This window comes from Bos grunniens, chromosome 16 (assembly GCF_055505025.1).
Source record: "Bos grunniens cultivar Pamir isolate PY7600 chromosome 16, Bosgru_T2T1.0, whole genome shotgun sequence".
In the NCBI taxonomy this organism is placed as follows: domain Eukaryota; kingdom Metazoa; phylum Chordata; class Mammalia; order Artiodactyla; family Bovidae; genus Bos; species Bos grunniens.
In genome coordinates, this window is record NC_141180.1 from 25681299 (window position 1) to 25706058 (window position 24760).

Below are 24760 nucleotides of genomic sequence, written 5' to 3' on the forward strand. Positions count from 1 at the left end.
GGCTTTGAAATAACTCAACTGAAATCCCATCACCTCCACTAGCTTTGCTTGTAGTGTTGCTTCCTAAGACCCACTCGATGTCTCCTGTGGAGGTATGGGTCAGCAGTGGCCTGATGCAGGGGCTCTGGGTGCAGCAGACCTGGGTATAGCATAAACCCTCTTGGAGGAGGTCACCATTAACCCCACCATTGACCCACCAGAACTTACACAGGACCGAGGAAACAGACTCTTGGAGGGTACAAACAAAATCTTTTGTGCACCAGGACCCAGGAGAAAGGAGCAGTGAGCCCACAAGAAACTGACCCAGACATGCCCATGAGTGTGCAGGAGTCTCCAGCAGAGGTGTGGGTTGGCAGTGGCCAGCTGGAGGGTCAGAGGCAATGTGCAGCAGTGCCTGTATGGGACCTTTCAAAGGAGGTTGCCATTGTCTTCATTACCTCCACCATAGTTTGGCCTCAGGTGAAGTAACTGGGAGGGAACACAGCCCTGCCCATCAACAAAATTAGATTAAAGGTTTACTAAACACAGCCCCACCCATCAGAACAAGATCCAGTTTCCCCCTCAGTCTGTCTCTCCCTCAGGAAGCTTCCATAAGCCTCTTATCCTTATCCATCAGAGGGCAGACACCCTGAAAACCACAATCACAGAAAACTAACCAAACTGATCACATGGACCACAGTCTTGAATAGCTTGGTGAAACTATGAGCCATACCATGTAGGGCCACCTAAGACGGATTGGTCATGGTGGAGAGTTCTGACAAAACGTGGTCCACTGGAGAAGAGAATTGCAAACCACTTCAATATTCTTGCCTTGAGAACCCCATGAACAATTCAGTTCAGTTCAGTTCAGTCACTCAGTTGTGTCTGACTCTTTGTGACCCCATGAATTGCAGCATGCCAGGCCTCCCTGTCCATCACCAACTCCCAGAGTTCACCCAAACTCAAGTGCATCGAGTCAGTGATGCCATCCAGCCATCTCATCCTCTGTCGTCCCCTTGTCCTCCTGCTTCCAATCCTTCCCAGCATCAGGGTCTTTTCCAATGAGTCAACTCTTCGCATGAGGTGGCCAAAGTATTGGAGTTTCCGCCTCAGCATCAGTCCTTCCAATGAACATCCAGGACTGATCTCCTTTAGGATGGACTGGTTGGATTTTCTTGCAGTCCAAGGGACTCGCAAGGGTGTTCTCCAGCACCACAGTTCAAAAGCATCAATTCTTCGGTGCTCAGCTTTCTTCACAGTCCAACTCTCACATCCATACATGACCACTGGTAAAACCATAGCCTTGACTAGACGGACCTTTGTTGGCAAAGTAATATCTCTGAAAAAAAAAAAAAAAAGTAATATCTCTGCTTTTTAATATGCTAGGTTGGTCATAACTTTCCTTCCAAGGAGTAAGAATCTTTTAATTTCATGGCTGCAGTCACCATCTGCAGTGATTTTAAAGGGATGACACTGAAAGATGAACTCCCCAGGTCGGAAGGTGCCCAGTTTGCTACTGGAGAAGAGTGGAGAAATAACTCCAGGAAGAATGAAGAGATAGAGCCAAAGCAAAAACAACACTCAGTTGTGGATGTGACGGGTGATGGAAGTTTAGTCTGACACTGTAAAAAGTAGTATTGCATAGGAACCTGGAATGTTGGGTCCATGATTCAAGGTAAATTAGAAGTGGTCAAACAGGAGATGGCAAGAGTGAACAGTGGACATTTTAGGAATCAGCAAACTAAAATGGACTGGAATGGGTGAATTTAACTCAGATGACCACTCTATTTACTACTGTGGGCAAGAATCCCTTCGAAGAAATGCAGTAGCCCTCATAGTCAACAAAAGGGTCTGAAATGCAGTACTTGGATGCAATCTCAAAAATGACAGAATGATCTCTGTTCATTTCCAAGGCAAATCATTCAATATCACGGAAATCCAAGTCTATGCCCCGACCAGTAATACTGAAGAAGCTGAAGTTGAACAGTTCTATGAAGACCTACAAGACTTTCTAGAACTAACACCCAAAAGAGATGTCTTTTTCATTATAGGGGACTGGAATGCAAAAGTAGGAAGTCAAATGATACCTGGAGTAACAGGCAGATTTGGCCTTGGAGTACAAAACGAAGCAGGTCATCGAAGGCTAACAGAGTTTTGCCAGGAGAATGCACTGGTCACAGCAAACACTCTTCCAACAACACAAGAGAAGACTCTACACATGGACATCACCAGATGGTCAATACCAAAATCAGCTGTACTTTAATAGATCTAATTCAACTTAATTAATAGATTTATTTGCTAGTGTGTGAGCAAATCCTCCAATCAGGCGTCTATTGAAAGCTGATTGTACTTATATGCCTCTACATACAGATCTAACGCACAGTATTGACATCTGTCAAAAGGTAGGTTCTATGACATAAGAATGACAATTCCCACTAGTTTTTCCTTTTAACTTTCACAGAATTCTATATTTTTATGCAAGAATCATCTATTTTATACTCTAGCTGTTGATAAGTACTTCTCATTGTATTCTTCCCACTAGATTATTACATTTTTTTAAGGCAGGGACACATGATTCATTTATCTTTGAATTTTTTCCTCCTCCTCCAGTCCGTCCCACTCTCTAGCCTCCCTACTCAATAACATGGCACTTATCTGTAACAAAGAGTTGAGTATATATGTCACCTACCTAACTTATAGTAGTCTCTGTTTCAGCTGTCGCAGTGAGTTGGTTTGCAGTAAGGTTTTTTCCTAGCCCTAATACAATAAGCAGTGCTTTAAGTTGACAATTACACATTCCAGATCAATTTTAAAGCATATGGTAACTTAGAAAATCACTTAGCATAAACTAAAAAGCATAGCCTATTCTAAATAAATAATCAAAAGAAAAACATTATATAGGCATATCAGAAAACACATTTAAAAAATTTATAAGGGCTTATTCTAACTGATTTGTGTGTGACATTAAAAAACAGCACTAAAAATTTTTAGGGTTCATGCTAAGAGCAAAATTGTATTTGGTTACTGTCATCCTTATTTGACTGATCAAGAAACTAAAGACTATAATGATATATATCTAAAATGGATTTTTAAAGAACATTTGTATACCTTTTGTGTGCCATGTGCTGTTCTAAGCCCTTTACATGAAAATTTACATATAAATTTCACTGGATTAAAACAAATTATATAATTTAAGCATTTAGAAGCTTAAATATAATTTAAATTTCAACATAATTATTTAATCTTATTCATATTAACTCTCAACACCCTAAAAGTGGTTACTATCACTTAACAATAACATAGTAAAAATTTTAAACAGCAGCATCAGGGGGGAAAAGTGCTGAATTCACTAGCTAGAATTCTTACAGAGTTAATTTGGGAATAAAATCCAGGATATATATATATATTTTTCCACCGAATAACCATATTATCTGCTAAACAGACTTAGTCTCATGGGATAAATTATTCTCTGCACTTTATACATCTACCCTACCTGGGGCTTCAAAGTATATAAACTACTTTTTGTAGATTAGTTTTTATTGCAAACACTTGCTTTCTTCAAAGCTGGTCTTTTTTTTTTTTTTTGCCAAATGTTTTCTTAACTATATCATTAAAATGAATTTTGGGAAGCCCCTGCATTTAAAACTTATTTTTAACCAAAATAAAAATAAATTTAACTTAAAAATCTCACTTTTTAAGGGAACCTTGAAGTGGGTCTACCTGTTGAGGTGTAACTATTAACAGTTCAAATAAATTACATTATCTAGGTTGACTGTAATGAAAGTTGGCTTACTTGCTTCACCTAAACAGGGAAGTTGGCATGTTTGCCTAGCAACAGCCGCTGAAACCTTCTGTTGTGGAAGGTTCCCTAGGAGTGAGAAGGGAGGAGGAGGAAAAACTGGAGGAACAGATTAATCTTTTTTTCCCAGCAGGAGACGGGAGGCCTGGCTGAGAAGGGAAATGCTATCCAAAAGACAGCCTTTAGATTAGCACACACCCACCTAATCCCTCCATGGTAGCTAGAAATTTGCCCTTGTCAGGACTGGGGTTACTATTTACTGGGTTGAAGAGATGGTTACTGATTCAGCCCACTTCAAAGAGACTAAATTCCAATCAGTATAAAGGCATCAATAGGTCTTCTAGAAAGAAGCTGAAATTTGAGTTGCAGGAGGGTGTTAGCAACTAAAAAGAACTGTTCTCTGCTCAGAATTTAGGAAGGTGTGTGATATATTATTTACAAATAATATAAAAACATTGGCTGTTACAGTAATTGAATTTATCAGCTTAAAAACAGAAGCTTCTCTAAATATAGTACTTCTCTTGGTGTTGGGGATGTATGCAGGGAAGAAAGGACAGGACAGCAAAATCTCTCTTCTCTTGGCCAGACCTGAGGAAAAAACAAAGGGATGATAATGCAGAAGAGTATTAATTGCGTGCTTATTTGAGGACCGTCTCTCTCTATTCTAGCTGATTTATTTTGAAATTAGGACTGTATGGTATAAGAAGAATCCCCATTTCTCTCCTTTCTTAAAAGCAAATGTTTGGTTAAACTGAATTGTCTTGAAGGGGTCTTCCATGACCCCAAATGAAGATGACTTCTTTTCCATAAGGGAGAAGAGACTTTCAATAACCACAAGGTTAGCTTTTAGATCCGAGTTTTTTCTTCTAAGAGCCAGTTCTTTTTCCTGTCCTCCCTCAGACAGCTGTTAATTGGTCACATAGGCCTGGAGAGACGTTTTGAGGCAGTCGAGTGTCCAGGCCTTTGGACTGTTCAGCCCTGTTGGGAGGCTGAATTCTTCAGAGACTCTGTAAAAGGAGTGACTAGGGCAAAGCTGATGTGATCAAGAACCAGGATAAAACGAGATAAGAACAAATTCTTCTGAGGTGTAGGAGGAGAGACGTGAAAAAGAAACAAGAGTAGAGGGACGGGTTGAGATAGCCAAGGGACTAGAGGTGAGCGCCGGACCGGTTGGAAATGTCAGAAATTTTCGAATTCACCCTCGCCGTCTGGCCACTTGCCCGCGGGACGCCGAGGCGCTGGGGGACCAGTTCTTCGGCTCAGGGCGTGGGTGCGCGCCGGGTCCAGGCGGGGAGCGACGCCGCCCTCCCTCCACGGCGTTGGTGGCGGGTGACTCAGAGCTTTGCTCCCGCGCCCGCCCCGCCCCCTCCGCATGGCCCGCCCCCGGAAGGAGGAGCCTCGCCCTCGTCTCCGCCCCAGTCTCTGGGGCGGGCCGGAGCCCGAGGAAGAGGAAGGGGACGAGGACAACTAGCGACGGGGCGGAGGAAGAGGAGGAGGAGGAGGAGGAAGAGGAGGCAGACCAACAAGATGGCCCCTGCTGCAGGAGCAGCCTCAGCAGCAGGTGGGGGGCCGGAGGCGGCGCTGGTGGTGGCGGCGGCGGCCGTGGCCCGGCGGCCTGGGACAGAGTCAGAGTCGACGGTGGCAGCGGCGGCAGCGGTGGCTGCCCCGGCGGTGGCGACGGCCGCGGGGACTCGGAGCTGAGAGGAGCTACTGCTCGGACCAGCGCGGTGAGCGAGCGGCAGGCGGCGGCGGCGGCGGCGGCGGCGGCGTGGGGAGCCGGGTGGCCGCGGCCTGGCCTCCGTCGGGAACAATAGGCGGCCGCGGCGGGGCAGGGTCTGTCCTCGGCCGCCCTCGGCTCCTCGGCCGTGGCGTCCGCCCGCCCGGTCTCGGACCTCGCCGGTGGTCCAGGGGCTTGTCAGTGGCCGGCGTCCTTTAGGCCTCAGGCCTCCGCATGCCGCCGGGAGGGCCTGCAGGGGTGGGTAGGCCGTGGGGAGGTACAGACGCCGCCCTGGACGTGGGGAGGGCGAGGGAGGCTTCGGCCATAGGGAGGGGGCCACCAGGCTGCCCAGCCCCTCTGTTAGTCCGAGGACCTCGGCGGGAGCAGAGAGCGCCCAGGGGATGCTTTTTGGACCCTCAGGCTGCGGGGGTGGAGGAGGTGAAGGCGTCTGTAAACAGGCGCCGCCTCTGCCTCCCTGCACCTCAAGGCTGCTCCCTCTCCCCTACCCCTTAAGCGCTCCCTTTCCTTGGCCAAGTGGGTTTTACGAAGTCTGTTTGCCTGGAGCTACTGCAGAGCGAGCCCGGTAGTCTTTTTTTCTTCCCGGCGGCGCTAGGGCGGTTATGTTTGCAGGTGTTTAAAAAAAAAAATTAAGTGCACAACAGCAAGAAATCTACCAGGTAAAATGTGATTATCGACAAAGGATGGAGAGAGAGAGAGAGAGCTAAAGACTGTTCCTCTTTAAACATCTCTAGGCATCGGTTCTCTGTAAACATCAATTGTGTTCGCGTCCAGGGTGAGAGTGAAACAAGGGCTCTTTTGGAACGGTAAATAATGTAACTCTTGACATCCCAGAATAGTCCCAGAAACTGGAAACAAAGCCGCTTACTGGCAACGCGGAGACAAATTGTAATGTTTGAATAAAACTTTTCTTCAAAGGAACCGTTTTAAATTATTAGTGTGCCTCATAAGAAGCAATATTAACTAGATAAAATAGACCGAATGAAGCATTTCTTCAGGAGACAGAAGAGGTTCATCGCCAGGCTAGAACTTGTCTTTTTTTTTTTTTTAACAATTTTCAAAAAGTAGAAACAACTGTACTCTGTTGAATGTTTAGGCTTATCAAGACGCATTGTAGTTGCCCTGTGTAGTGATTTCTGAAACGTCAACAATTAACTACTAAAAAAAAAAAAAAAACAATTAACTACTATTTCTCCTAAACTTAATTTCTCAAGGAGGAAATTATCCAAGTTATTTCTATTTCAGTTTCTACGGCGGTATGGAGAAATTTATATTAAAAATATTTGAATGCGTCCGAAAGACTGCTTTGCACTATTTAACATTCACTCTCATGGTCCAACTGGTTTGCGTTCTTCACAGAACCTGTGCTGTGCAGAGAATATGCCAGTTAATATCTTTTACACAGTTTTAGGGTGAACTTCTAGTTAGAATTGTCCATGTCTGTTGTAATTTAGAGCATTTTCAGGTTATATGAACTTTAATGAGAGGCACTGGTCCTTGGTTCTTCCACAAAAACTCACGGTAAATAGACTAGCAATTGAATAAACGTGGAGGTTGGACTATTTTATTGTTTAGAATTGAAGTATAATAGATGAATATGAATGACTTTCATTTTATGTCTAGTATAAATAACGTTGCGGATGTTTTGACTTTTTAGGTAGTGGGGAGAGAACAACTTTCACATGGCTCCTGCTGATATGAATTTTCTGGGAATACATTTCAAAAGGGACATTTTTAAAGTGTTCAAAGTTATAATTTAATCAGTCAGTCTTTTTTTTTTTTGCTGAATTGTGTTAGATTGATACAGAGTGCAAGTAATCTCTATATCATGATACTTAAATTTATCTGTGACTGATACTTAAATTTATCTGTGACTCTAAACCTATTAGAACAATTGTAGTAACTTATGATTTTGTAAATTTTAAGTGGTCAGTGTGCTTTGTTGTGAAAACAGATCTTGTGTTAAGGACTAATTTGCCTCATCATCTTCCTGAAAACAAAGATTTTTAAGTGTTGATGGTTTTGTGTTTGAAATTAGATGCTGACCCAACAAGCATTGAGGCTAGGTCCCAATTTCTATTCGATATTGAAAAAGCTCTTGGAGAATTGTGCTTTTGTTTGTGTCAAGCTGTTTTAAGATGTGACCCCTCAATTGTCATGTCCTCAATATTAATGTTTATTCCAATTATGTCAATTCAGATTTTCTCAAGTGATAATTTAAGAATTTCCTCTAAGAAGTTTTGGGACTACAGCTTAAGAATTAGTTTTGTATTTTTGAGGTAATATTAAAAGTTACTATATGTTTGATTCATTTGAAGAAATTTGAAAGGCTTTTTTTAATACATTAAAAATCTAAAATTACAGTTTTTCAAAGCATATTTATAAAATGAATAAAAATATTTGCATTTATTCCTCCTAATTCGTCTGTAGTATTGCTGGTATTCTCATTTTATATAGTAAGAGTCTCAGTCTAAGGAGAAGCTACTATAACTGGCAAAAAGACCACTTAATTAATAGATGAAAAAGCTTACTCAAACCCAAGTCTTGTGACTCAACTTATTAATAGATGTTTTACTACTGCTACTCCTGCCATATGTCCCAAGGTTAAATTTGCATCTCCTTTGTGACGAATTTCTTTTTTTTAAACTATGAACTATGTTTTGTAATATTGAGTTTGCCTTTTGTGCTAATATCCTTTCTATTTTCATTATTTGTACCCTGCCAGTATTCACTTACAAGTTTGAGAAAGTATTTACTCATGTAAATTACAGAAAAAACCCTCGATTTTGGTTTTATTACATCTGAATGCCATACATATAGAAACTCATACTGTTTACATAGAACAGATTTGTGGTAATGTTGTAATTGTTTCATGGCTTTAATTTGTTAACTAAATTGTACCTTTGAAATAAATACGAAGATTTTTAAATGATTTTAGTAACTTTCAATGATGTTAAGGTCAGGTCAGCTTACATTTGAAGCTCTTCATTTATAATTTTTTAAAGCCATAGACCATTTAGAATTCTGCAGCATTTTTTATCTCCAGATATTAGAGCTTGAAATGGAGTTTGGTGGGGCCTGATGAGTCTTTTCTTGCATATATCTTGGATGTGGTTGGTATCCAGTAAAGTGAAGAATAAACTGATAAATGATCCTTGTTTGGTGGACACTTCGGAGCAGGATGTTCCTTGGCAGGGTATGCTGACCTGGTTTAGCTTTGGCCCTGTATGTGCTCAGGAGTTCAGGTATTCTTTGGGGTTGGATTCAAGTGGATTTAAATTCTCAGGTTGACCTGCATCAAGACAGTCACATATTTCAAAATCAGCCTGCTATTAGGATCTACTTTAAGATTACCATCTCTTTTGTTTAATCCTAAAGTCTAGACTGTATTTGGACTAGCCTCTGAGGGTATAGCATAATATTAATTTTGTCAACCATTTATATAAAGGAATTTTTCTTACTCCAAAGTTTCTTAATGTTGAGTTTATACATTTTCATGTGTGAAGTTTACTCAATCTGAAGTGATGTTGCGCTACATCCGCAAGACAGTTAGCTTTAGCATATTTATTTATATCCAGTGTTGGTCAGATTTGTGCTTGTTTACTTCTTATATTCTTGTTTACTCTTTATGTAATATTAGACATTTCTCATCAGTTTACAGTATTTCTGATTGAGGTTTGAGAGAAAAATTTTAGTAATTTTGAGTTCACCTTAACATGCCCAGTTGAGCTGACTAAAATTGTGTTCTGTCCTAGAGGATTAAATATCGCAAGGTTCATTTATATATTTTTTGAGATTATTTACAAAGTATGTCAGCAATATTTCGATGTTTCTCAGGCATTTTAGCACTGATATCAATACACACCTATTACTGTATATATATGGTGATAATTTAGCTTGTAATGCTTTTTTTCTAAATATCTCCAAGATCTAAACAGCATTTGAATGTGGTAACAATGTTTTTGAAGAACTCTAAAATGGTCTATATGTTGTAACATAAATTTTTTTAAATGGAGGTTTAAATCGCATAATATAAAATTAACCATATTTAACAGTTCAGTGCCAATACATTCACAATGTTGTACAACCACCACCTCTGTCTAATTCCAAAACATTTTATCACCCCAAAAGGAAGCTTTTGTACCCATTGAGCAGTTACTCCCCATTCCCCCTCCCCCAGTCCCTGGCAACCCACCATACTACTTTCTGTCTGTGTGAATTTAACATAAAATCACTTTGAGCCAAGATTGAGCACGAGTGCTGTGTATAATTGAAATTGCAAGAAAAGACTTTGTGATATGATTGTTAGGAATCAAAAACCACCTCATTCTTTGTGTTCTTCTCTAAGTACAGTAGGCATGCTGCCAGGGATTCTTTATGGGAGAAAAGTTGGAAGTCACAGCATTTTGACGTTTTTGTTTTGATCACTCCAGAGAAGTTGTACTTAAACTCTCAGATTCATTAGGGTTGTGAGAATTAACTAAATTTTAATGTTCTCTACAATTGTGAGCAATGAATACTTAGTCTGTTGTCTGCAACTTGTTTGCCTTTTGTTTTTTCTTAATATATAAAATAAACTTGGAATATTAATAAACAAGAACTTATTTGAAGTTACAGTAGAAAATGCTGGTTAGATTGAAGGTCTTTTATCTTTATGAGTCTAACTTTATGACTTTTATTCAGCTAACATTTGAGGCTGTTTGGATTTGCTTGTTGACTAAATCTTCAAAACCTTGGTCTTGACTCTATACCTGCTGCTGCTGCTGCTGCTAAGTTGCTTCAGTCGTGTCCGACTCTGTGTGACCCCATGGACGGCAGCCCACCAGGCTCCCCTGTCCCTGGGATTCTCCAGGCAAGAACACTGGAGTGGGGTGCCATTGCCTTCTCCAATGCATGACAGTGAAAAGTGAAAGTGAAGTCACTCAGTCGTGCCCGGCTCTTGGCGACCCCATGGACTGCAGCCTACCAGGCTCCTCCGTCCGTGGGATTTTCCAGGCAAGAGTACTGGAGTGGGGTGCCATTGCCTTCTCCAGACTCTATACCTGCTGCTACTGCTGCTAAATCACTTCAGTCATGTCCGACTCTGTGCGACCCCATAGACGGCAGCCCACCAGGCTCCCCTGTCCCTGGGATTCTCCAGGCAAGAACACTGGAGTGGATTGCCATTTCCTCCTCCAATGCATGAAAGTGAAAAGTCAATGTGAAGTTGCTCAGTCGTGTCCGACTCCTAGCAACCCCATGGACTGCAGCCTATCAGGCTCCTCCGTCCATGGGATTTTCCAGGCAAGAGTACTGGAGTGGGGTGCCAATGCCTTCTCCAACTCTATACCTAATTCCCTCCAAAAGCATGTTAAACAGAAGCAATTGGTTTGTAAATGTTTGTTGGTTGATTGAGGGAGAAAATAAACAGACTTTTTTTTCTTTCTGGAATAAAGTATAATAAAGTTGGACTTCTGTAAATTTAGAATTACTGCTGAATTTAAAGCTTCAATTTTGGGCTTTGAAAATACTCTTTTATTCTTTTCCAAAATTCAAAATTAGGTACTTCCCCTAATAAATTTGAATTTTAATGTTTACGATGAGAAGTGAAATACAGATTTTATATTATCTGTTAAAGATTTATAATACTTTACAGATACAAAAGCTCTAAGCAGGGAAGAAAAATTTAAATTTTGATGCTAATTTCATCTCTTTTAGGGAAAATTTAATTATTAAGTGTTTTAAGAGCAACTTTAAAAGTGATTTAAAAAATTATATAGATATATTTAGAATTCAATGCCGTAAAATTCCTGCTTTCTCTTATTCTCTCTTTTTTTTTTTTTAATATTTATTTATTTGGCTGCACCTGGTCGAAGTTGCAGGTGTAGGATATGGTTCCCTGACCAGTGATCAAACTTAGATCCCCTGCCTTGGGAGCATGGAGTCTTAGCCACTGGACCACCAGCAAAGTCCCCTTCTTTTTTTTTTTTTACTAGTGAATTTTTTCAGGAAAATTTCAACTCTCTTTGTAAATATTTATGTTTACATATACCTCGTTTATGTTGATAACATAATTATTAGAACATTTAATTATTAGAATTATTAGTAACATTTATTAGAAAGCTAGTGTGCTAAATTAATACATTTAATCATAAAAGAACATCTTTAAATGAGGTTATGTTTAGAGATTATGCTTGAAAATATGGTTTAGTGTAAGATTTGTGAATGAAACAGGATCATTATATTCTTAGCTTCATTATAAAACAGTGTATCATCTGGCCAGATCCCAATTTAGAATAAGAAATAGCCAAAAAGCCTTCATTAAATATTAATGAACTAAATCATCTATATGAAGGCAACTGGCTTAGAACCTCTCTTGCACTGTGTGTTATTCTAAGAAGTTTGATATAATTTCACAGCAGATTAAAAATGCAAATTAGGTGTGGGAGTAGAGGCACTCTAGGTAAGATGGACAGCAGGAAGAGTAGTAAGATAAAAATCACCGTTGTTGTTGTTCAGTCTCTAAATTGTGTCCGACTGTTTGCAATCCCATGGACTACAGCATGCCAGGCTTCCCTGTACTTCACTGTCTCCCGGAGTTTGCTCAAACTCATGTCCATTGCATCAGTGATGCTATCTAACCATCTCATCCTCTGCCACCCTCTTCTTCTTTTGCCTTCAGTCTTTCCCAGCATCAAGGTCTTTTCCAATGAGTCAGCTGTTCCCATTGGAGCTTCAGCATCAGTCCTTCCAATGAATATTCAGGGTTGATTTCCTTTAGGATTGACTGGTTTGATCTCCTGCAGTCCAAAAGACACTCAAGAATCTTCTCCAGCACCCTGATTTGAAGGCATCAGTTCTTAAGCGCTCAAGCTTCTTGATGGTCCAACTCTCACATCCATACATGGCTACTGGAAGAACCATAGCTTTGATTGTATGGACCTTTATCAGCAAAGTGATGTCTCTGCTTTTTAGTATGCTGTCTAGGTTGGTCATAACTTTCCTTCTAAGGAGCAAACGTCTCTTAATTTCATGGCTGCAGTCACCATCTGCAGTAATTTTGGAGCCCACTGTTTCCACTTGTCCCCCTTCTATTTGACATGAAGTGATGGGACTTTGTGCCATGATCTTTGTTTTTTTAATGTTGAGTTTTAAGCCAGCTTTTTCACTCTCCTCTTTCACCCTCATCAAGAGGCTCTTCTAGTTCCTCTTCACTTTGCCGTTAGACTGGTATCATCTGCATATTTGTTGATATTTTCCCAGCAGTATTGATTCCAGCTTGTATTTATCCAGTCCTACATTATCACATTAGCTTGGGACAATGAAATACAAAGACACTTTAGACTTCTGAGTATATCATTAATTAATTAATTATTGTATTTTGCAGTATAACCTGTTGTTCTTCATGGTAGATTCATTTTGGGAACATTCCCTTATGTGTGTGATTTGGGAATCATAAAACTATATACAGAGTATATTAAAACATAGACTTTGGAGTCAGATGTATCTTAGTTCCCATCTTTTATCATATAACTGTATAATTTTTTGTCTCTAAAAACAGAAATGGTAATATCTTAAAGGATTGTTTCGAAATTTAAGTGAGTTAACATATCTTTAGTATAGTATGCATTCAATAAATGTTACTTTCTTAAATTTTAATAAAAATCACTTTAGAAAGATATTCATCTAGAATATTTGAACATTTTCTGCTGTCAAATGTTAGTATTCAACATAAAAATAAACCTTGTGTACTGGTGGAGTTGGTGGTAAAGAATGAAATACCATTCTCATTCTCTTCCCACATCAGTCTTTCATTAATATGAACCTGTGCTGTTACCAGGCACTAGCTACATGTGATTATTTAGATTTTCTTATAGAGCAGTTTTAGGTTTATAGAAAAACTGCACTGTAAGTAATGTTTCCATGTATGCCTTTCCCCACAGTTACTTCTGTTAACATCTTACATTAGTTTGGTTCATTTGTTATAATTGATAAACCAGTATTGACAAATTATTAACTAAAGTCCATAGTTTACTTTACAGTTCATGATTTGTATTGTATGGTTCTACGGGTGAGATTGTCTTTCACTTAGCAACGTACGTTTAAGATTCTTCCCTGTCTCGCCATGACTTTATAGCTCATTTCTTTTTATTGCTAAATAATGCTCTGTTGTATGGATAAATTTAAATTTTAATTAATTAAAATCAGAATTTAAAATTTAGTTCCTCAGTTGCACCAGCCACATTTCAAGGGTTCAGTAGCCACATGTGGCTCAGTTCAATTCAGTTGCTCAGTCGTGTCTGACTCTTTGCGACCCCATGGACTGCAGTATGCCAGGCTTCCTTGTCCATCACTACATGTAGCTACATGTGGCTAGTGGCTACTATATTGGAAAATGCAGATATAGCACATTTCCATCATCTCAAGAAGTTCTATTGAAGAACGCTGATACCAGTCAAAATCTGATTCTCCATTTACATTCACTCTCACAGAGAATTTACCTACACAGCCTCAATTTGTCATTAAGCCTACATTTTCAGTGCTTTGGCTTATGCTGCCAGCAGTCCTAAACTTAACATAATTTAAAATTCTTTACTCTCCCAAAGAATCAGCCTTTTCAGATGCTGTCCATTATAATGTGGTTTCCTATCAGGGCATCATCTTTTACTCCACTCTTCTTGTCCCTAAAATCTAGAGTCATCTTTTTCTTCGTTTTTTCTCTACACCTTTTGAATTCTTATCAAAGGTAAACATGTCTCAGAGCTAATAACTGGCAGAAATTAGATCAGAATCTAGAACTCCTTTTTCTAGTTCTCTCTGGGGATTTCCACTAGTTGGGGTTGCTTTTACAGTAATTTTAAAGTTGCAGTTACGTTTGAAGAGTTTATTGGGGACTGTGATTTATATCAAAACTGTAGAGGTTATAGCTATAGATTTAATAAATAATGATGTACTAATTCTTTAAAAAATGAGAACTTGAAAATGAAATTTATTTCACTGATTCTTCTCTATAATTCAGTTATGATGGAAAAACTTTTTTGCTCTGTGTATGACCCACTTTGTCTAATAAAAATTAATTTCCTGTACTAATATGAATATTAGCTGGTAAGAGTGAATAGAATTTTAACTGAACATTGTTGCCATCCAAAATTCTCTGTTGGCCCCTGGTGTAGTTTATATTCTATTCAAATACTTTGTAACATCCAATTTGGTTACCACATAAACCTGTATCTTCTTAAACATTCTTCAGATTATCATGTTCAAGTTTCCAGAGCTTGAAAAATGGAGAGCCTTGTGTCAGTCTCTCTTGCTTTTCTTTTGGGGTAAGCTGTACCTCTGCTTTTGCTGAAAATAGCCATACTGTGTATGGTCTTGATTTGACCTTCACTGTACACTGGTTTAGTTCAGTTCAGTTCAGTCGCTCAGTCGTGTCCAACTCTTTGTGACCCCATGAATCGCAGCATACCAGGCCTCCCTGTCTATCACTGAATTGCAGCACTCCAGGCCTCCCTGTCCATCACCAACTCCTGGAGTTCACTCAAACTCACGTCCATCGAGTCAGTGATGCCATCCAGCCATCTCATCTGCTGTCGTCCCCTTCTCCTCCTGTCCCCAATCCCTCCCAGCATCAGAATCTTTTCCAGTGAGTCAACTCTTCGCATGAGGTGGCCAAAGGATTGGAGTTTCAGCTTTAGCATCAGTCCTTCCAAAGAATACCCAGGACTGATCTCCTTTAGAATAGACTGGTTGGGTCTCCTTGCAGTCCAAAGGACTCTCAAGTCTTCTCCAACACCACAGTTCAAAAGCATCAATTCTTTGGCGCTCAGCTTTCTTCACAGTCCAACTCTCACATCCATACATGACCACTGGAAAAACCATAGCCTTGACTAGACGGACCTTTGTTGGCAAAGTAATGTCTCTGCTTTTGAATATGTTATCTAGGTTGGTCATAACTTTCCTTCTAAGGAGCAAGTGTCTTTTAATTTCATGGCTGCAATTACCATCTGCAGTGATTTTGGAGCCCAAAAAAATAGTCTGACACTGTTTCCACTGTTTCCCCATCTATTTACCATGAAGTGATGGGACCAGATGCCATGATCTTAGTTTTCTGAATGTTGAGCTTCAAGACAACTTTTTCACTCTCCTCTTTCACTTTCATCAAGAGGCTTTTTAGTTCTTCACTTTCTGCCATAGGGTGGTGTCATCTCCATATCTGAGGTTATTGATAGTTATGCTTGCTCAAAAGTTCATTTTTGTGAAGACATTCTGTTAAAAGAGTAGTAGTCTTGCATGTTCAAGTACTGTATTAAAAAAAAAAGCCTGAATTTTAACCTTCATTTTGAAATGCTTTCCCTGTAATTACTGCTCTTAAAACCCATGTTTTATATGTCAGTTTTTACATTAATTACTGTTTTGATTAAAACTGTCACTCTTTGCTTGAATCTAGCCTCTCTTTAAATTTATTAAAAACTTTAAAAAAATGTAAGGCTCTTCATACATTTAGAAAAGTTGAGTTATGAGTTACCTGAGTCAAGTTTTTTGAAAATGTCATTTTATTATGTTAGTCTGCAGTTGATAAAATCTACTCATAAGGTCACAAAAGTTCCTTTCAATTTATTCTCTTTCTCCTGCTTTAAAAAGGAGAGGAGGAGGGAGAGAGGGTTTTTTGAATAAGAAAATCCTTAGGATAGAAAATGTAATATTTAAATCTCTTTAAAAGCATTTAAGAGTAGCTTAGAACAGATAATCTCTTGAAAACACCTTTAAATATTGAAGCTGTAGCACTTATTCCCCTAATGATTGACATGCATTATTAGTTAATTCACCGTATTCAGAGTATTAAAACTTTACTCATCTTTACAGCTGTATAATGACAAAATGATAAGTGGCAAAGGAGAAGGAAGATTTCAAATTCAGTTATTAACTTTTTAAAATATTCTTTTTAGCTTTAAAAAGACTTTGTTTGTTTTTAGAGCAGTTTTAGGTTCACAGTAAAATTGAGAAGGTACCAAGTTTTCCCCAACCCATGCATAGCCACCCTTATTATCAACATTCACCACCAGAGTGGTACATTGATTATAATTGATAAACTTAAAATTGATGTTTAAATCTATAGTTTATATTAGGGTTAGGGTTCACTCTTGGTGTTGTACATTCTATGGATTTGTACAATATGCATTCTTCTTTCATTTAGTAATATGCATTCAAGTTTCTTCCATGTCTCTTCATGGCTTGGTAGTTCATTTATTTTTTTTTTAGAACTGAATAATATTCCATTGTCTGATTGTACCACAGTTATTTATCCATTCACTGGTGGACGTCTTGGTTGATTGCTTCCAAGTTTTGCAATTATGAATAAAGCTGCTGTAAATATCCACATGCAGATTTTAGTGTGGATACAAATTTTCAGCTCCTTTGGGTAAATATCAAGGAGAGTCATGCTGGATTGTATGGTAAGAATATGTTTAGTTTTGTAAGAAACTGCCAAATTGTCTTCCAAGTTAACTGGCCTATTTTGCCTTCCTATCCACAATGAATTAGAGTTCCTGTTGGCCCCGCATCTTTGTCAACATTTGATATTGTCTGTGTTCCAGATTTTGGCCATTCTAATAGTGTGTAGTGGTGTTTTATTGTTTTAATTTGCATTCCCTGATAACATATGATGTGAAGTATCTTTTCATATGTTTCTGTGGAATCTAATATTGTGTAGCTGGAGTCACACAATATATAGTCTTTTCAGATTAGCTTCTTTATCCTTAACTTTTTAATCTGTTACTTCAGTTTTAGCTTTGCCTCATTTATAGATATTTTTAAGAATGTGGTTAATTTTGGAGGTATACTTTCTTCTAAATATTAAGTACCAGAATTATAAAAATAGAACCAATGTGATATATTCTGCACTCTTACCTTTCATGTGACTTGTCCAGCACTATCTTTAGAAATGTGAAACATGCCACAATCAGGTAGTGATATTTTTCAATCATTTAAAAATTATTGAGCAGATATGTGCCATGGAGCAGCTTCCCCAGTGGCTCAGTGGTAAAGAATCTGCCTGTCATTCAGAAGACATGGAGATGTGGGTTTAATCCCTGGGTTGGGAAGATCCCCTGGTGGAGGAAATGGCAACCCATTCCAGTATTCTTGCTTGGAAAATTCCATGGACAGAGAAGTCTGGTGACCTACAGTTCATGGGGTCACAAAGAGACACAGCTGAACAACTAAACAATAATGAAATGGCATACTGCAGTATACAACAGTATGGATTTTCTCTTATAGATAAAGTTTAGAATGTATTGGAGCCATCAGAGGAGCAACCTAATATATACTGGGCTTTAAAGAGATTTCTGGAGTTTCCTGAATTGAATGAGACTTAAAGGGTGAATAGGGGTTTAACATCCCTAACTTATTTGAGCCAGTCAAGACCTAGAGTGAAAAAGCATATGTTGTGTGTGGGGAAATCTTCATACTTTCGTTGCTAAAATATAAAACCTGAGGCAGATGGTGATGAAAAATAAAGCTAGAGAGGTAGGTAGGGGCCACAACCCAGGGATCTTGTATGACGTGTTCAAGCAGTTGGGATCAATTCTGCTAAGGCACCATCAAAGAGTTGTGTTTTTTTTTGTTTTTGTTTTATGTTTGAGGTACAAAACACACCCACTAAAGGGCAAAAATCATAGGTGTACATCTTGATGACTTTTTATGTATGTACACTTGTGTAACCACCATCCAGATCAAGATACTCAGTGTTTCTGGCACCTAAGAATTCTTTCTACTCTTTCTCCTCCCCAGTGTTTCCCAACTTTCCCAAGAGTAAATTCTCACTTCTAGCACCATAGTCTGTTTTTCTTCTAAATCGTACATCATGTATTCTTTTTGCTCCTTCTATAAACTGAATCCTGCAGAAGGTGCTATTTTGTATCTGGCTTTGTTGATTGTAGTATTCTGAAATTTGGCCATGTTATATTTAACAGTAGATCAGTTGTTCTGTTTTTATTTTTGCTGTATAGTATTCCATTGTATGAAATTGTCACAGTTTATCCACTCTACTGTTTATGAACATTTGGGTTGTTTACAGTCTGTTTTTGGCATTTTATGAGTAAAGCTGTTATGAACATTATTGCATACGTTTTTTGGTAACCATATGTAGTCATTCCTCTGGCAGTGAAATTTGGGAGTCCTTAGTCGGCTTTTGTTTAATCTAAGAGGATACTGCCAGTTTTCCAAATGTACCGGTTCACACTGCTAGCAGCATTGTATGAGAATTTTGCATGCTCATATAGCCTTTAATATGTGGTATTGTCAGTTAGTTTTTTTTTTTTAGCCATTCTGCTAGGTATAGTTTCTCATTGCCATTTTACTTTAAACTCCCCTTGTGATGATTCTTAGAAGTATCTGATACACTTATTGGCCATTTTGATATCCTCTTGTGAAAGAGGATCTTTCAAGTTATTGTCCTTTTTTATTGCTTTTGTTTTTGGTCATAGAAGAAAACCATAAGTGAATGACCAGCTGCTGTGAGGAGGGTGAAGGAAGACAAAGCTGGAGACAGATCACTTAGAAGGTCACTGTGTGATCCAGGTGAGAGAGACTATATATATCCTGTATGAGAGCAGGGACTTTGTTTCACTAGGAACTACATCTTCAGATCCTAAGACAGTGTGTGGCACTTGGTCAGTGCTCAGTAAGTAATTTTTGAATGAATGAATGAATACAGCCTTCAATCATAGAAAGAGAGATAGAAAGGAAGATACAGATGTAAGAAATGATATAAAATTTTTAATGAAGGTAGAAGAGGGTGGAATCTAGGATGCTTACCAGATTACTAGGTTGTGTACATTGAGTGTCACGTTGTGTAGTGAGGTAACTAAAGAAACAAAGGCTACAGAAGGCATTACCAGTTTAAAAAAATAGAGACAAGTTAATTACCATGTGACCTTGTGCTTATTACCTAACATTTGTGCTGAGTTTCTTCAACTGTAATATTAAGATATAATGATATCTGATATCTAATAGGATCATCGTGAGGACTAGGTGAGATAATGCATGTAAAATTTAGAATAGTGCCTGGCACATAAAATATACTCAAAAACGATGAGAGAGAGAAACAAACAAAAATCTCTGTCTTCATGGAACTTAAATTTTACTAGTGGCAGTTCCACACTGTAGCAAAATAAGAGAAACAGCATATTGAATGGTGAGAAGTATTTTGGAGAAAAATTAATCAGGAATGAGATGGGAAGCACAGATTGTGGTGGTAGTATGATTAGGGTTGAGGGGTCCATTTTAAATAAGGTAATCAACTGAGGCCCTCCCTCAGGGAATTCACATAATAATATGTGTAGGGAAATAGGGAGAAAGTTCAGGATTGGGAGAGGGACAAATTGTTCGTGATTTAAGATTAGAAAAGTGAAAGTTAAGTCGCTCAGTCGTGCCCGACTCTTAGCAATCCCATGCACTGCAGCCTACCAGGCTCCTCCGTCCATGGGATTTTCCAGGCAAGAGTACTGGAGTGGGTTGCCATTGCCTTCTCCAAGATAAGAAAGGAGGCCCCCTATTTTATGAAAGAATAGCATGTAAAATTAGATTTGTTTGTTGTATAACCCACGGCGGTTTGGCGTATCCCATCCTTTTGTCCTCTGTTGCCTGTTGCACACACTACACAGACCTAAGCACGTATTTATTCCCTCAGAGATCATTGTTACCTATTTTGGAGGAAATGTTTTGTGTTTAATTCTGGTACAGTAGTAACAAATCAGTAGGTTCTCTAACAGTAGCTGCTGCTGCTGCTAAGTCACTTCAGTCGTGTCGGACTCTGTGCGACCCCATAGACGGCGGCCCACCAGGCTCCCCAGTCCCTGGGATTCTCCAGGCGAGAACACTGGAGTGGGTTGCCAATTCCTTCTCCAATGCATGAAAGTGAAAAGTGAAAGTGACATCACTCAGTCGTGTCCAACTCTTAGCGACCCCATGGACTGCAGCCCACCAGGCTCCTCCGTCCACAGGATTTTCCAGGCAAGAGTACTGGAGTGGGGTGCCATTGCCTTCTCTGAGCTACTACTTGGGAACAGCAAAATATCTTTTTACAATTTATATGGCTTTTTCAAACCACTTGATATATGTAAATAAGATACATTGTAGCTGTAGGCTTCTGGGTTTGGACTCCATGTAGCAATTGGTTCATTCTTTTAAACTCTTCAAAATAGAAGTTTGCCTGAGATTAACAGTCTAGAAATAGTTCTAAAGTGGAAAATGAATCTATACTTTTTTTTTTAAGCATTCTTTTTCAAGTATGTGCAGTTGAATATCCTTGCGACTTTGTGTTCTGGAAATAGTTTGAATTCTTTTAGGCATATTTCACTAAAATAAACAGTGATAAAAATGTCCTTAGGCCTTGGCCAGTAGATTATGGGGACATTTTAATAGTACGAATGTTATTGTTATTTTGCTATTATTAAATAGGTTATATCTTTAACACAAAGATTCCCTAGGTCAGAGTGTGCACTAAGTATCACCCACCCATTGCAAAAGAAGCACATTGCCTTTGAAGCTTACCTATTCTGAATACATGTGCCTGTTTTTTCTTTGCTGCCCAGTTCTAGACTCAGTCAGAGCCCTGTGGTAGCTACGAAGTTCCACAAGGAAGTCTAGGACACAAGCTCCCTCAGGAAGAAAAAGGTAGAAACAAGTAAAAGTAAAGGCCTAGGGCTGTGATTCATGGGGCCGCAAAGAGTTGGACACGACTGAGCGACTGAACTGGACTGAGGGCTATTAGTGTAACACATGTGCTGCTTTGTTTTCTTGAGTAAAGAGGGAATTCTTTGTTCTCCAGTTTTGTTGTTTGATACCTGGTGTTTTCCTTCTAGTTCAGCACTAGAAATTTGCTTCATTCAAAATCAAATATCATCAGTACTCCAAAAATGAGTTCATGAAGGTTTGCTTTCTAATTGTAGTTTAACTGGAATGTTTTGTAACAGTTTAGTAATGTAAGTGTAGGAAAAACAACCTTAACAAATATGTTGAATGAAAGAAGCCAAAATAGAAAACACATGCTGATGACTTCATTACATAGAATTTTAAAATAGTTAAAATTAATCTACAATATTAGAAGTTAGGATAGCAGTGGGCTCTGACAAGAATAAAGAGATAATGATTGAGAAGGATAGTGAGGGGCTTTCTGGGAAGGACGAGGTATACAGGTATGCTTACTTTGATAATTCATTGAGCTGAACACTCTGTATACCTTTTATGTATGTATGTTATATTTCAATATATTAAGTATCTTAAAATATTTATAAAATTAAAATTCACTTTGTGTTTTAGTCCCCTGATTATTTTTCAGTGAAATATTCTAATAAAATATGCTTTGTGGTTCTCTTCCAAAGAAATAATAGAAGTTGCTGTAACCTGATCAGAAGGTTGTTGGAGGATTAAATGAGATGGTTTGTAAGTGCTTAGCACCCAGATCCCACCCCCGCCACACACAGTTTTGGGATATGGGATAGAGGGGGAAAAGATTCAGGGAGTACGTAAAGGTAAGTTAGAGGTGGGTGAAAGCAAGTATAGCCTGTTGAAGATGACTAAGGTGATGCTGGTAAGGAAGTTTAGGCCTTTAGATTGTACCAGTGAAGACTAATAATAGCTAACTTGGGAGTATTTGAATCACTTTCAATAAGTTAATAATGCTGCTCTGGCACATTAACATGGAGGACTGTTACATAGATGACAGTTTCAGTGTATTAGGTTGGAATAGAACACAAAGATTCAGATAGATTTAAGCCTGCTGCTGCTGCTAAGTTGCTTCAGTCGTGTCCGTCTATATGCGACCCCATAGACAGCAGCCCACGAGGCTCCCCCGTCCTTGGGATTCTCCAGGCAAGAACACTGGAGTGGGTTGGCATTTCTTTCTCCAATTCATGAAAGTGAAAAGTGAAAGTGAAGACACTCAGTTGTATCCTACTCTTAGCGACCCCATGGACTGCAGCCTACCAGGCTCCTCTGTCCATGGGATTTTCCAGGCAAGTGGGTTGCCATTGCCTTCTCCAAATTAAGCCTAAGTAGTACATATTGTTAAGTCTAAGGATTTGTTGTTCATGCTGTGCTTTGAAAATATCACCATTTTGGTACACTTGAGTGCTCTTCTCAGTTACTGATAATTTATGCTGCAAGAATAAGAAGCTAAATTTAGGCATGTGGTGTTTGTGAAGGTATTTAAATATATTGGTAATTTTTAGGCCTTATAAAAAGAAGAGATTCACTTTATTAAAAGTTTATAATTCAGTTGAGGGAACCTTTTAGATTCTACTATGAATATTCAGTATTATTCTTTTCTCAAAAGGCTTTAGTGAAATTTATAAATGTAAAATTGTGTCTTGACTATATAAACAATCAGATAATCTATTGCTGAGTAACAAACCACTCCAAAATTTAGAGTGGCTTAAAACAGCAACTGTTTGCTTATAATTGAGTTAGTGCTTGGAACTAGGTTAGCTGCAGGTGGTTCTGCTGCTGGTCTCAGAGGTTAGTCATCTGGCAGCTAAAACTGGGGCTGATTGTTCTAGGGGTCTGAGCTGGGACAATTTTTCTCTGTTCTGTTGGTCTCATCTCAGGTCTAGCTCAGGTGCCCTTCACATAGTCGCACCATGTTCCAAGAGAGTAAGAGTGGAAAGTTGCAAGGTTTCTTGAGGCTTTTATGTTCTGTCGGGAGCTCTACAAACATCACTAATGCTATATTCAACTACAGTTTTCAAAGTAAGCCAAGGTCACCCAGATTCAAAGTGGAGGAAAAGATTCTCTTTCTTGATAGAAAGAATAGCAAAGTCAAATTACAAAGGGGTGTAGCTAAAGGGATGGGAGGAACTGTGGCCATCTTTGCAGACTGTCACAGGAAATGATTCAAAAACCTAAGGGAAAACTTTTTTCAGAGTAAAGTTAGATAAACTAGGTTGGAATCTCAACCCTTGGTGGCTGTGAGATCTTAAGAACATTGCTTAACTTTTCTGAGCCCTGATTTTCTCAAAGTTGTAATAATATTTTGCAAGGTTATTCTGAGGATTAAAAAATAAAGCACTCTAAGTTTTTAGAATATTTTGACCCATCCATACATTCTATTATTATTTTAGAACTTGTCATTCCTTTAAATTTCCATTTGCTTATGTTGTTGTTCAGTTGCTAAATCATGTCCAACTCTTTGCAGCCCCATGGACTGCAGCATTCCAGATTTCCCTATCCTTCACTGTCTCCTGGAGTTTGCTCTAATTCATGTCCATTGAGTCGGTGATGCTATCTTATCCTCTGCCGCCCTCTTCTTTTGCCTCCAGTCTTTCCAGGCATCAGGGTCTTTACCAGTGAATAGGCTCACATGGCCAAAGTATTGGAGCATCAGCTTCAGCATCAGTCTTTCCAATGAATATTCAAGGTTGATTTCCTTTAGGATTGACTGGTTTGATCTCCAGTCTGTGGGACTCTTAAGAGTCCAGCACTGTAGTTCAAAAGCATCACTTCTTCGGCTGTCAGTCTTCTTTAGGGTCCAACTCTCACATCTATCTGTACATGACTACTGGAAAAGCTGTAGCTTTGACTTTATAGATCTTGTCAGCAAAGAGATGTCTTTTCTTTTTAGTATGCTATCTGGGTTGTCATATTGCTCACTTATTACTTGAACCTATGATAATCTCCTTCAAAGATAGGAATGCCAGCATAATTTGCTACTAATAAGTGGTATCCCAGAGGCCCTCTGAAAGATACAGTTGAGAATTGTTTCCTCTATTATTTGCTAGCTTTGATGTTAAGACTTGATTGCTTATAAGTTATCTGCTTAAAATAATCAAACAAAACCCTAGATTTTATATTTGGGTACATCAGCCTTGAAGTATCTCTCTACCTCCCTCTTCCAAGTTGAAATATGTATATTCATTGTAAAAAGGAACTGTCAAGATTTTTTTTAAATTGCATTTACACCTCATTAACTAATATTAAACTGTTTGTGATATTAGAATACTTGGGTTTTTAAGTTTTTAATGTCTTTTGTTTATAAGTTTCTCTTTTGTAGTATTTAGGGAAGAAATCATCTAAAATTGGCATTACTTAACAATATTAAATTCAGAACTTATATTTTGGCCACAGAGAATTTGTCATTGTGTTGCTGGTGTTAGATATCTTTTTTTCCCCAATGTCTTAAGGTGGGAAAGTAAGATTATTGATTTGAGACTTTCTTCTTTTTAATATGGACACTTAAGGCTATTAAAATCCATCTAAGCCTTACTTTAAAT

The 24760-nt window shown here is 38.7% G+C and overlaps 2 protein-coding genes and 1 long non-coding RNA gene across 11 annotated transcripts in view; 1 reads left to right on the forward strand and 2 right to left on the reverse strand.

Moving 5' to 3' along the window:
- Positions 1–229: 229 nt before the first annotated feature.
- Positions 230–3923, reverse strand: LOC147356339 (uncharacterized). Its single transcript, XR_015143226.1, has 4 exons — positions 3773–3923; positions 2669–2736; positions 2067–2191; positions 230–1318 (listed from the first exon to the last, which is right to left on the reverse strand). It is a non-coding gene; the product is annotated as an uncharacterized LOC147356339 (long non-coding RNA).
- Positions 3924–4188: 265 nt separating this feature from the next.
- LOC147356340 (uncharacterized) lies at positions 4189–9354 on the reverse strand. The gene is made up of 3 exons (XM_086342923.1): positions 9318–9354; positions 4978–5689; positions 4189–4366 (listed from the first exon to the last, which is right to left on the reverse strand). Exons 1-3 carry the CDS (start codon positions 9352–9354, stop codon positions 4282–4284), a joined length of 834 nt encoding a protein of 277 aa, XP_086199049.1. The 3' UTR covers positions 4189–4281.
- The window catches only part of RC3H1 (ring finger and CCCH-type domains 1), a 75744-nt gene continuing 56278 nt past the window's right edge, over positions 5295–24760 (forward strand). For 4 of the 9 annotated variants that reach the window (XM_086343700.1, XM_086343706.1, XM_086343704.1 and 1 more), the window contains exon 1: positions 5295–5505. The gene's annotated coding sequence lies outside the window, so the exon portion shown is untranslated. Of the gene's footprint in view, positions 5506–18976; positions 19071–24760 lie in introns of all 9 variants that reach the window. The other 5 variants (XM_086343701.1, XM_086343705.1, XM_086343708.1 and 2 more) reach the window with 3 other exon arrangements.

Bases quoted from the DNA above. Each gene is read 5' to 3' on its own strand.
- LOC147356340 (XM_086342923.1), bottom strand. From the start codon at position 9,354: ATGCCTGAGAAACATCGAAATATTGCTGACATACTTT. The intron at 5,690-9,317 runs GTAAATAATCTC...GCCACTGACAAG, and splicing joins AAATATTGCTGACATACTTT to CCCCTGGACCACCGGCGAGG. The intron at 4,367-4,977 runs GTGAATTCGAAA...TTTTTTCCTCAG, and splicing joins CAAGTGGCCAGACGGCGAGG to GTCTGGCCAAGAGAAGAGAG.